A 12,838-nucleotide genomic window follows, 5' to 3' on the forward strand; every position below is an offset into this window, starting at 1 on the left:
TGTGTGTGTGTGTGTGTGTGTGTGTGTGTGTGTGTGTGTGTGTGTGTCCCCTTCCATCGAATGCCTGATGTCCATGGAGGCCAGAAGAGGGTATTGTATCTCCTCAAACTGACATTAAAGGTGGTTATGAGAGACACTGTGGGTCCTAGGAATTGAACTGTATCCTCTGCAAGGACACCAAATGCTTTTAACTACTAAGACATCTCTCTGGCTCTGAAAAATAACTATTATGTATACCTTTATGCAATTATTTAATGGGATCTAGTTCTTTTCTACTTTTGTATATAAATTTTAGTGCATGTTTTAACTTTTTCCCAACAAATAAATTTAAGCAAATCTTCATTCTTTCAAATTTTAGTTTGATTACTAAGTAAGCTAGACGTTAACAACTTTACACATTCATATAGAATAAGAATTTCAGACCAATCCCTCAAAGTCATACCAGTCTTGACATCTGATGTGATAGATCTGAATCCTCTTAATGTATAAGATAGTCAGGTGAGCTTTAGATTTCAATTTAGTCTATAACTTTTAGTAGTTTCCCTTTTGGAACAAAGGTAATGAAGACTAGTCCATGGAGATTCTCCTTTACACAACTTTTGGGCTTTTAGAACTATGAATAGAATATGGATGCTGGGTCAGGATTTAATTTTAAGTTATAGAAACCGAAATATATATACAGTTATGTCACCATGCCAAGGAAGGTATGGACTTAAACTCCATGCAACCATATTTAAATACGTTTTTGGAAGATTTTTATGGGGACAAAAATTTCTTTGCGTCTCCAAATATTTTGCTTGTATCCATTTAAACTTATCAGTATACTTTTGGCTTTTGGACATTTAGTTACAATGAGAAAGATTATGCTTATTCTATAAAACAGTTAATGCTGATAAGCTATTTTAAAATTAATGATAACATTGATTTTCAGTCTATAATTTTTAATATCAGTATATTTTTCATTCATACAAATTTAAAGTATTTATGTTTTTTTTTTGTTTTGTTTTGTTTTAGCTATTTTGAACAGAGTTAACTCCAGCACTCATTCACGAGGAATAAGGAATGGTGTACTTAATCGAGGTACAATATTACTATATCACTTTAATTGTAAACTACAATATTTCGAAAAAGTTGATTATATAGAAATGCATTTAATGTGTTGTGTAATTTTAAAATACAGGTTTTACTACTTCATTCAAGCCTACAAGCCAACGCTACCTGAATTCAACATCAAATTCTGCAGCTGCCTTGCCAGTAAATTTTCATCCTGAATCTAGATCTTCAGATAGCTCTGTTATTGTTCAGCCATTTTCGAAACAAGTAAGTGTTTTCAGAACTACATAGTCAGCTAAGGGAACATCAAGAATACCTAATTAAAATTCTAGATTATCGAAAAGTAGTTAGCATATGGGTATCAGAAAAGGTCACCATCTTTATGACAGATTAATTAGTACCCCACCCTTCAGTAATTTGGGGAATTTGCCTAAACTGAGTAGATGTAGCTTTGAAAACTAAGACTACCAAAACGTGAATAAAAAGATTATAATAAATATCATATGATGGCGAACTGGGCCAGGTATTTTTAGTTTGGAATGTGTTGAGAAGCCTTGATAGTGTTTTATTCTGAGAACTGTACCTTCATACTTTAGTTAAAAATCCTTAGTAAAAAGTAATAGATAATGGTAATAGACATAAATATTTGTGCTAAGCGCTATACATAAACTCATTTAATTCTTAAATATACTTAGGATGCAGGCATTTTATAGTTGAATAAACCTTTATTCAACTATATTCAGGTTAACCATTCATGATGCACTCCCAATGAAATGCTCCTCGGTGGCATTTTGCAATGAATTAAACATAAACTTCCATTAATGTTATTTTGTTAACCATACCCTTGAATATGTGCCTTTTTAAATGCTCTATGTGGTGAATAGGTAGTGTACATAAAGCACTTTTATGTCTGAAATATATTGATGATTGTCTTTGGGAAAAGCATTATTAGCATGATACCAAACTGAAATACCTGCTGCATTTTAATTGAACGCTTACTTATGCTTGAAGTAATGGCTGACAATCTATAGTATATTATTTCTTTTTATCGTTATTGCTGTTATGTGACTTTAAACAACATAAAGTATCCTAAAGTTTTACAGTTTCTGTTAATCGGAAGCAGATCATAGCTTAACTTGATCCTCTGCTTTAGGGTCTGCTAGGGCTACCATTCAAGATGTGGTCCTCAAAGCAGCCTCATCTAATTAACTACTGGGGAAGTATCTTCCAAGTCCAGATGGGTGTAGATAGCATTTAGTTCCCTGAGGGGTCAGACTGAGGCTCGGGCTCAGTGTCCTTTTGGCTTTTGGCTCATTCCTTGCCAGGTGGGTCTTCCTAAAAGGCCTGCTTGCCTCCTGAAAGTGAGAAGGTTTGGTTTTTGGTTTTTGGTTCCTTGTCAAGACAGAGTTTCTCTGGGTAGCTCTGGCTGTCCTGGAGCTTGCTCTGTAGCCAGGCTGGCCTTAAACTCAGATCCGTCTGCCTCTGCCTCGCAAGTGCTGGGATTAAAGGTGTGCTCCACTGTGCCTGCCTAATGGAGAGGTTCTTTTTTGTTTGGTTGGTTTTGGTTTTGGAGACAGGGTTTCTCTGTGTGGTCTCGCTTTGTATATCAGGCTAGCCTTGAACACACAGAGATCTGCCTTCCTTTGCCTCCCAAGTGCTAGAATTAAAGGTGTGTGTGCCACCAAATTGGAGTTGATTTTCTTAGTGTTAAGAAACAATAATGTTCATAAAATGATGTTATATACCTTGCCATCTTTACCATATTATGTTGCTAAGAATCAAGTCAGCTGTCATAGCCACATTAAAAGGAAAGGAATCATATAGGTTATGAATATCAGGAGATGGTATCATGGAACTCCCTTTAGAATGCAGTTATTCAGTCCTCAAGTTTGGTACAAAATTGTACAAAGCATATCTGTCGCTCCATCACTTTATGGAAAACAGCTGATAGTAGTGTTCTTTCTTACCAGTGATAAAATTTGAGCTATCAAGCCAGGCATGGTGGTGCATGCCTGTAATCTCAACACTCAGGGAGGCAGAGGTAGGTGTCTCTGAGTTCGAGGCCAGCCTGCTCTACAAAGCAAGTCCAGGACAACCAAGGCTACATAGAGAAACCCTGTCTCAGGAAAACCAAAACCAACAACAACATGTATAGTTAATGAGCATGAATTTTATGTTAATATTTAAACCTGGATTATGGTTTCAACACCATTAGTAACAAATAATGTTCTGTTGCGAATCTTTCTCAACCACACCTAACCCTAGCTTACTACCAGTCTATAGAATGGGATAGAATATTAGGTCTTTATTAATACCACTGTAACAACTAATTGATACACATTCACTGAGCAAGAATTTTCAAATAGAGAATTTTAATGACTTATAAAAGTTCAGAATATCTAAATAGTGAACTACCTAAAAACTGTTTGTTAAATGCAATAATAAAGATACTATAGTGGATTTAGGATGACCTCCATTATAAAGATGACCTTGAAAGTTGAATGACTTAATGCGCAGAAGTGACTTGTCCAAAGTAATCTTTATTTGAAAATTCTTTTTAGCTGGTTATTTGTTGACTACTGGGTTGCTTTGTTTGTATGGATACTTAATAAGTTGCTTTTGGGGGATGTGTTTAACAAAATTAACTTTATTTTAATTTTCTTAAAGTTTTGTTTCTTTGACAGTGCAAGTGAATATTTTAAAATACAAATTATTTGGAGAAAGTGTTTATGTCAATGAAGATTATTATTGGTTACTGTTAGGTCATGGAATTATTGATTATTTTTTCTTTTCACTACATTTTAAGGTTCAGATGCCCATGTCTGTCTCAAATTCTAGGTATTCCTATGAATTTATAACAATCCAATGTCAGATTAGTTAGTAACAAAATGAAATTCTTAGGTTATACTTTAATTTATTAGCACAAAACATTTGTATGAAGAACATTTTTTAGGGGAGGTTAGCACAGAGAGTTCATTGATGAAGTTCGTGTATATACCGTAAGGCTTACGAGTCAGCACTTCTACTTTTTCACTACACACTCTATGAGGAACATGTCCTACCTTTCCAAAACTTGATAGTAATGGTTATATGATGCTGTGTGTTTAACTCTCTCTCCATTGTTGAGAATAAAGGTTTTAACTCTTGCGTGTAATAAATAATTCTCCATTAAGCTTTCTTTACCATAAATTCTTGAAAGTAGAATAAAGGACCTTTTAGAGACTTGATGCAAAGTCATACCAAAATATCACCAGTAGTGAATATTACCTTTCTTTTAACTTTATCAAAACTAATATTAGTAGTAATAGGAAAGATAGTAGAGCATTCCCATATTTTTCTCATCTAGCTTTTCTCATGTTAACATCCTACGTGTTACAACTAGTAATTTATGTTAACCAAACTTTAGATTCATCATTAGAATTTGAACAATTTTTCTACTGATGTTCTTAGATCTTTTTTGTGGTTGCGCTTTACAGTTATTGTTAACTTCTTAATAGTTTTTGAGGATACACTTTTTCATTGTTCATGACTGGCAGTTAAAGAGTGTGAGTAAATTATCTTGTAGTCGGTACCATTTTTAAACTATGCCAGTTTATTTGTTAAATATTTTTATTTGTATCTTTCTGTACAGTAAATTGAGAAAAAGGAGTATATCAGGCATTTGTCATTAACATTTTGTTTCTGAATCTGTGTGTGTGTGTATATATATATGTGTGTGTGTGTGTATATATATATACACATGTATACATACATGTGTTGAAAAATAGCTCCTTTTTGAGACAGGGTTGCCCAGGCAGACCTTGAGTTTGCTCTGTAGCCAAGGAAGGCTTTGAATTCCATATCGTCTTGTTTTTCCCTCCTGAGTGCTGAGATCACAGGTGTACACCACTGTGTCTGGCTTTTTTTTTTTTGAGGGTGGGGTGAGGATTGTTTTGATTTTTTTTTTTTTTAAGAACCATCTAACTAAGAAACCCATGGATTATGAATTTTAACAGATGGAAGGTCCAAAAATTACTCAGAGCTTACTTTGCACAGTGGTTGTCTCTTATAAGTAATACTGGATTTTATTTGTGTGTGTGTGTGTGTGTGCACACATACATTAGTATACTTATTATATACTATTGTTCTTTACTGCTAAAGCCTATATCTCCCATTGTGTGGACTATTTCATAATTATACTAAATATGCACACAGTTACATAGAAACTTATATTGCTCTATTCTTGATCCCATTATAGTCCATCTCATACTTTTTACCATGCTCTTGAGATCTTCTTGTTAGCTTAGCAAAAAATTCCTTTGAGGTCCAGGTCTCCTGGAGCAGGCCCATTGGCTGAGATATTTTATTAACAGCTTCTATTCTAACCCCTGTCTGATTGGCACTGTTACTTCACCTTATGTACCAAGTGCTTTGGTTTTAGCCTTAAGATATTTGCATTCCCTAGCTTAGCATAGGTTTCTGTGGGACAATTAAAAAAAGTAGAGAGTCCACATAGTTTTGACTACATAGTTACAAAGTTCTCTAAAACAGATGGTTTGAAAATTAATTTTATGTAAAACAATTCACCCTCAGCAGTGATACTTGGGAGTAGGATTTACATTCATGCCATTATGTTTTTATTTGTGTAGTTTTTTCTTGAGTTCTGTTATTCTTTGATGATAGTACCACAGTTTTAGAACTACTAAGCATATATATTGGTCTTACAGATACAAAATAAGTTTGCATTTCTTTTACTTAGGGTACTGTAAAGATAGCTCAGCTGGAAGAGCTGGAAGAGCACTGACTGCTCTTCCAGAGGTCCCAAGTTCAATTCCTAGCAATCACCTGGTGGCTACAACCATCTATAATGAGATCTGGTGCTCTCCTCTGGCCTGCAGGCACACATGCAGATAGAGCACACATCCACACAAAATAAATAAATAAATATTTTTTTAAAAATTGACTTGGAATTTGCTGTCCAAATTAGTTGATCAATTTCATCTGGGTAGACAGGAGCAAACAAGCTCTAGTAGCATATTTGCAATTTTGATAGATGATAATTTTGTTCAACTCTTACTTTCATATTTTAAACTTGTCACTTGAATCATCAAAGGTTTTTACCTTTATGGTATAGGTGTACTGTTAAGTTGTTCTTATACATGTATGTAAAATAATAGTAATAACTGTTCAATAAATGTAATAATTCTTCCTTCAAATGTAACAGGGTTATGTAACAAACTCACCACGAGTTCTATCTAATAACTCTTCAGAGTTACTGTTTGATCTGACCCAGGATACAGGATTATCACATTGCCAAGGGGGCCCAACACTTTCGATTACAGGTTGGTTTCATTACTTTTTTTTTTTTCCTTAAAATAGTTAAAAGAAACTTGATGAATAATCATATGGAATTACTTTCTGTTTTGAAATCCGTATCTTTGTGTGAAAGTATTTGTATATTGTAACGTGGACTGCTATAAATGGTTTTTGACGTGTCTTTTTTGAGAATGTTTTATGTAAAATCTTTGGTAAACCACATTGTACTCTTTTTTTTTTTTTTTTCCACCCTATGGATCCAACCTTTAAAATGCTTTATAACCATCAGTGAAGTAGAGAAGGCTTCAGATACTATAGACTGTTAAGAAAAATTAGTTTTATGCCCACTAGAATAAAAAAGTATGTGTTATAGTTGAATTCTTAGCTAGGTTAGTGTTTTTCTAGTTCAATAAGTGGTTTCAGTATATTGTTAAGTATGAGTTTATGGTGCTATAAAGTGGTCACAATAAAGAAATAGTTGTTATACCAGTGACATCAGGCTCAGGCACTTGCTTTCAAGTATAATGATCCAAGTTCCATCTTTGAGACCCACATAGTGGAACAAGAGAAACCACTCCTATCAAGCTGTCCTCTGACCTCCACCTGTGTGTTGCGGCATGATACCTACCAAACCCTCCCTTTCCCTGCCTTCCTCTCATAAATAAAAGGTAACTTAAAGAAGTAGTTCTTGAATGTGGTGATGTACACCTATCTCAGCATTTGAGAGGCTGTGACAGGAGGATTATTGTCAGTTTGAGGTTAGCCCGGAGTATGTACTGATTTCTAGGCCATCCTGTGTTTTATAGTGGGACTGTGGCTCAAAAACAGACAAACAAATATTAGTGACTTAGACATAGTAAAAAATGATAGAGGGGTAATGAAATTTACGTATTGAAGACTTAAAGTTCTTTTAGTTCACCTAAGTATTCTTCATTAATTTAAAATATATTAGCTTACTGTGGAGGATTTTTGTCTTAGTGACAGTTCCGTGTAATCAAGGCAAGTTAATTCTTGAACACTGGCAATTTGTATGTATTCAAGTATTCAAGATGTACAAGATACTTTGGAATGTTTACACTGTTTACTAAATAGATTAATGAGGAATTTTCCAGACTCTCTTGCTTTTTTTTCATAATAGGGCTTATTATGAAAATACCTTATTTGATAAACACATCTCTGAATGTCACTTACGTACATAGTTTACTAAAATGTTTACTAATATGTTGTTAATAAAATAGGTACAAGTGAAAAGAAACGGAGAAAAATATTTGTATTAAACCTGGCATTAGGAAGCTCATAGACTTTACTCATAGGAAATCTGCAGTCTTAAAACCTGGGAAGAAAGAACCATAAAGACTCCTATTCTTCCTCCCAGTCTTCCAGCCTCTGCTGTAGTGAGTGAGACTTCAGTAAGCAGGATAACTAGGAAGCTGTAGGTTTGAGCCTCTGATCTTGAGAATGTTTAGTCTTTATCAGATCAACCGACCTCTTCATACTTTGGATTTTTTTTTTTTTTATATTATTAAGAGATGGCACTATTCATTTTTCTTATGTAATTCATTCAGTTCTTCACACCTGGAGCAAGGCCTGAGGATATAATTTTGACTCTTGCTCTAGTTCACACAGAACTTTTTTTGATGCCCAAATTAGATAATGAAATGTGAAAAAACAAGTATCAGTGTTACTCAGTACTATTCATTTAGTAACATGATTGACAGACTGCTGTCTGTGGAGATTAAAGGGGTTTTGAATTTGACCTTGAAAGAAATCAGGACTTGTACTGGCAGAGCCTGCGAAATGAACGAGACTAAGGCTAGAGAATAGCCTAGCCTAACAAAACAGATAAAGGGACAGAACTTAAACCATATGCAGGGCTGGCTGAGATGGCTCATTCAGTTACAGCATTTGCTTCGCAGTCTGACAATCCGAGTTTTATTCCTGGAGCCTACATGAGGAGAGAACAGATTCCCAAGTTGTTCTCTTGAGTTTCACTCAGATACCATGGCTTGTAAATACCTCTACTCATATGCACACAGATAAATAAATAAATGTACAAAAGACTGGAATGAGTAGTTTTTATTTAATATTGAGATTTCTCTTGTTAAATTCTTACATCAAAGAAGTCTATTTAATTGGTTGCTTAATTCAAAATGTTGTTACTCTTTTGTTTTCCAAGTAACATAAACATTTTTTGATACCATTTTGCTACCAGAGATCTTTTTCATGTACCATCAGTGTGTCTGTCTCTGATCAAGTGTTTTGAAGAGGAAATATTATTACTTTGTCTTAAAAGATGAAATAGTGAATTATTAGTATAATCTTATTTTTTGGCAAAAAATAATGATAGGGAAATCTATTGGAATAATTTTTGCCCTTTAAAGCAAGTTAAGCTACAAGATGTTTTGTAAGTAATGAAAATTGTTACTTATTTTTTTTTCTATGTACTAAATATTTTAAAGTGCTTTGAATACATTGCTTGACCTTAAAGTAACTATAAAATGAGATGTCCTAGCTTACTTTACAAAAGCAGAAACTGAAGCTCAAAGAAATTAAATAAGAATACATAGAGATGACAGAGTCTGGATTTGAATTTAGGTTATTTTACTTAAATGCTTGGAATATCTCTAACAATATTTCTACATTTAGTGTGCAGATGGGACTATTTAATTTGTAGTTTGGGAATCCTTTTTTCAAAATACATTGTTATTTTTAAAAAAGACTTTACCATATAGTCAACTGTCTCTATTTTTCTTCCTGATATGCTAAGGTTTAATCTTTTAGCTCTATGGTGATTGCTATGATAAGGCTTAATCCTTTAGCTTTATGGTGACTTTTCAAATGGAAAATTATTTTTTTAAAAAGATTTATTTATCTATTTATTTATTATGTATGCGATGTTCTACATGCCAGAAGAGGGCACCAGATCTCATTATAAATGGTTGTGAGCCACCATGTAGGTGCTGGGAATTGAATTCAGGACCTCTGGAAGAGCAAACAGTACTCTTAACCACTGAGCCATTTCTCCAGCTGGAAAATTATTTTTAAGATTGAAATCTCAGGCTGGGCTGGTGGCACAAGCCTTTAATCCCAGCACTCAGGAGGCAGAAGTAGGCAGATCTCTGTGAATTCAAGGTCAGCCTGGTTTACAAAGTGAGTTCCAACCAAGGCTACACGGAGAAGCCCTGTTTGGAAAACAAAAAACAGAACTGAACCCCCCTCCCCAAAATACCTCTGTGTAAACAAAAATTCATGGAAACATTTCTTAATATATTCCCTAAAATGGGATACAACTCCGTCTCTTATCTGTCCTTTCATTTGAGTGTAGAAAATACTATTCAGGCATAGAATTTTCTACTTGGTATATTGAAATAAATGTGCAGTATCACAATCCGTGAAGAAATTACTTCATTAAGTGGGAAAAAAGACTAATATTGGCATTTTAGGTAGGTAAGACATTTTAGCTAAGTGAGATGGTGCACACCTTTAATCCCAGCACTAGGGAGGCAGAGGCAGGCAGATCTCTGAGTTCACGGCCAGCCTGGTCTATGGAGTGAGTTCGAAGGACTTCCAGGGCTATACAGAGAAACTCTGTCTTGAAGGGGGAAAAATGAAAAATTTTAAGGGTTTATAAATGCTTGAAATGAATTATTGTGCATGTGTGTGTATATGTATGTTGTGCAAATTTGAATGATTGGCTTTTAGGAATGTCAGAATATCTTTTCTCTGACCTATTATTTTTTTCAAGCCATATTAAGAATGTTCTTGCATAGAAAGGTAATTTTACAAATTGATTGAACAAATGCAGTCCTAAGTAAGTTTATGATATTTCCTTCCAGTCTTTTAAATTTGTGACATTTAATTTGTTTGCTTTTTTTGAGACAGGGCAGTACTGTGGAACTCTGCCTGGCTGGTGTGGAACTAGTTAGATAGACTAGACTGGCCTCAAATTCACAGAGCCTGTCTCTGCCTCCCAAATACTGGCATTAAAGGCTTGTGCCACCATGCCTACCAAAGTCATTTCATTTTTATCATTTGTATAGCATAGCTCAATTATATCTTATATTTTAGCTCCCACATATTTAAACTTAACTAGTTATGAGTAGGATTTTATAAAATTATAAAATCTTTTCCTTACTGTTTAAATCATTTTAGGTCTGAATGAAAGTTCATTTTCATCAAAACGTCCTTCTAGTTCTGACATAAGCAGTGTTAACCCAAAAAAGCCTAAACCCAGTGAAAACATTTCTGGAACAGATGCCTCTTCTGTAGTTTCTTCAGAAAAGTCTCCAATGATGTCTCTCCAGGTGGTGCCATCACAAGGTAAAAAAAGAAAGAAGTAATTTTTTTCTGGCATGTGAAAAAATTTACTGTAAAGATAAGGTTTGCAAATTCTTACAAATTAATAAACTAATAATGTTTACTTAAGTAAAAAAAAAAATGCTGAATTTGGGGCCTAGAGAGATGGTTTATTGGTTAAGGCCACTTAAAACTTTTGCAGAGAATCTGGGTTTGATTCCCAGTGCCCACATGGAGTGGGCACAACCACCAGCCAAGTCCAGCTCCTGGTGATTGTACATTCCCAGGCACCCATGGGCACCAACACAGATGTGACACTCCATAGACGTGTGCGCTCAGTAATAATGAAGACTAATTTGTAAAAACAGAGCACCCTGAAAAGTGGTTCACTTTGTTTCATGATTGATCTGAATTTATTTTAGGTGCAAATTGCTCATCAAATCAATCTAAAAATGGAACAACTTTTCCAAGAGCATGTCCCAAGTGTAATATTCACTTCAATCTTTTGGATCCTCTGAAAAATCACATGACGGTAAATCTTTTTCAAAATGTAATCTTAAAAGTCTGAAAATCCCCCAAAATATTAGTCACTGGTTTATAGTAAATGACGGTTTGTCCTAATACATTAAGAATGAAATATTTTCATATTGGATATATCCATAAAGCTTAGGTAAAAAATTTATATTCAAAAGGACTCTGTGATAGTGAAATTCATTAGTTCATATATTTACAATGTATATTTATTGTATTCTGTTTTTAAACACAATAATTTATTGATTAAATCACTCATATTTATAAAATATTTTTGTATAAACTTAGTCTTTTTATAACTTAAAAATTTTATAGTTTATATACATGCTAATATGTACATTCCACATTAGATAATGAAAGTAACTTATACATATTAATTGCCAGTATTAGATGATATTAACTTCAAATGCTCATCTTTTTTACATGAAATAATTTTATAAAGTCAATATAGCTTATGTGATTATTACAAATTAATATAAAGTTTTTATTGGGGTAGGAAGTTTTTGGCTTACATTTTAAGAAAATTTCAAAGAATTTATGAAATATGAAATTTAGATAACACTCTTCAAATATTAGCTTTTATTGTGCTCTGCTGTCTCCCTGTTCCTACTATCAATGGCAGGAAAGCAGAGGAAGATAAGAAAAACAGCAGTGTAGAGTACAAAAGGAAAGGAATGAAAGAAAAGAATTCAGTAGCAATGAGGTAATGTAGGAAGAGTTCTTGCTGTTTCAGAAACTGACAATTTTATTTATTTATTTATTTGTTTATTTATTTCGGCTTTTCAAGATAGAGTTTCTTTTTATAGCCTTGGCTGTCCTAGAACTCACTTTGTAGACCAGGCTGGCCTCCCTCAAACTCACAAGAGATCCACCTGCCTCTGCCTCCCAAGTGCTGGGATTAGTAAAGGCATATTCCACCACTGCCTGGCTACATTCTGTTTATTAAATAATAGGTGGTGGTAGCATGAGTCTTTTTTTTAATTTATATTTTTATTTATTATAGTTTATTCACTTTGTATCCCAGCTGTAGACCCCACACTCATCCTCTCCCAATCCTGCCCTCCCTTGCTCTTCTCCCATGTCTCTCCCCCAGTCCACTGATAGGGGAGGTCCTCTTCCCCTTCCATCTGACCCCAGCCTCTCAGCTCTCATCAGGACTGGCTGCATTGTCTTCCTCTGTAGCCTGGTAAGGCTGCTACACCCTCAGGGGGAGGTGATCAAAGAGCAGGCCACTGAGTTCATGTCAGAGACAGCCCCTGTTCCCCTTACTAGGGAACCCTCTTGGACACTGAGCTACTGTGAGCTACATCTGTGCAGGGGTTTTAAGTTATCTCCATGGTTGGTTGGAGTATCAGTCTCAGAAAAGACCCCTGTGCCCAGATTTTTTGGTTCTGTTGCTCTCCTTGTGGAGGTCCTGTCCCCTCCATTTCTTATATAACACAGGACTGCTTGCACAGGGTTGGCACTGTCCCCAGTAGGCAAACCCCTCCCACATCAGTCATTAATCAAAAATGTGTCACAAATTCATCTGCACTCCAATGTGATTGAGATATTTCTCAATTGAAGTTTTCTTTAGATGACTCTAGTTTGTGTCAAGTTTACAAAAAACTAATTAGGACATTTGTATGCTTCGAGAAATTAGTGATCTTTATCCTAAAATTAC

The 12,838-nt window shown here is 34.6% G+C and overlaps 1 protein-coding gene across 5 annotated transcripts in view; it reads left to right on the forward strand.

Annotated features, from left to right (window-relative positions):
• The window catches only part of Znf280d (zinc finger protein 280D), a 67,183-nt gene that overhangs the window by 2,299 nt on the left and 52,046 nt on the right, over positions 1–12,838 (forward strand). For all 5 annotated transcript variants that reach the window (XM_055598269.1, XM_055598257.1, XM_055598271.1 and 2 more), the window contains exons 2-6: positions 1,015–1,080; positions 1,181–1,320; positions 6,257–6,374; positions 10,501–10,668; positions 11,067–11,176. In XM_055598269.1, the coding sequence (XP_055454244.1) occupies positions 1,015–1,080; positions 1,181–1,320; positions 6,257–6,374; positions 10,501–10,668; positions 11,067–11,176 (602 nt within the window). The remainder of the gene's footprint in view (positions 1–1,014; positions 1,081–1,180; positions 1,321–6,256; positions 6,375–10,500; positions 10,669–11,066; positions 11,177–12,838) is intronic.

The sequence above is a fragment of the Psammomys obesus genome, unplaced genomic scaffold, assembly GCF_907164565.1.
Source record: "Psammomys obesus unplaced genomic scaffold, mPsaObe1.curated_primary_1811, whole genome shotgun sequence".
Lineage (NCBI taxonomy): Eukaryota > Metazoa > Chordata > Mammalia > Rodentia > Muridae > Psammomys > Psammomys obesus.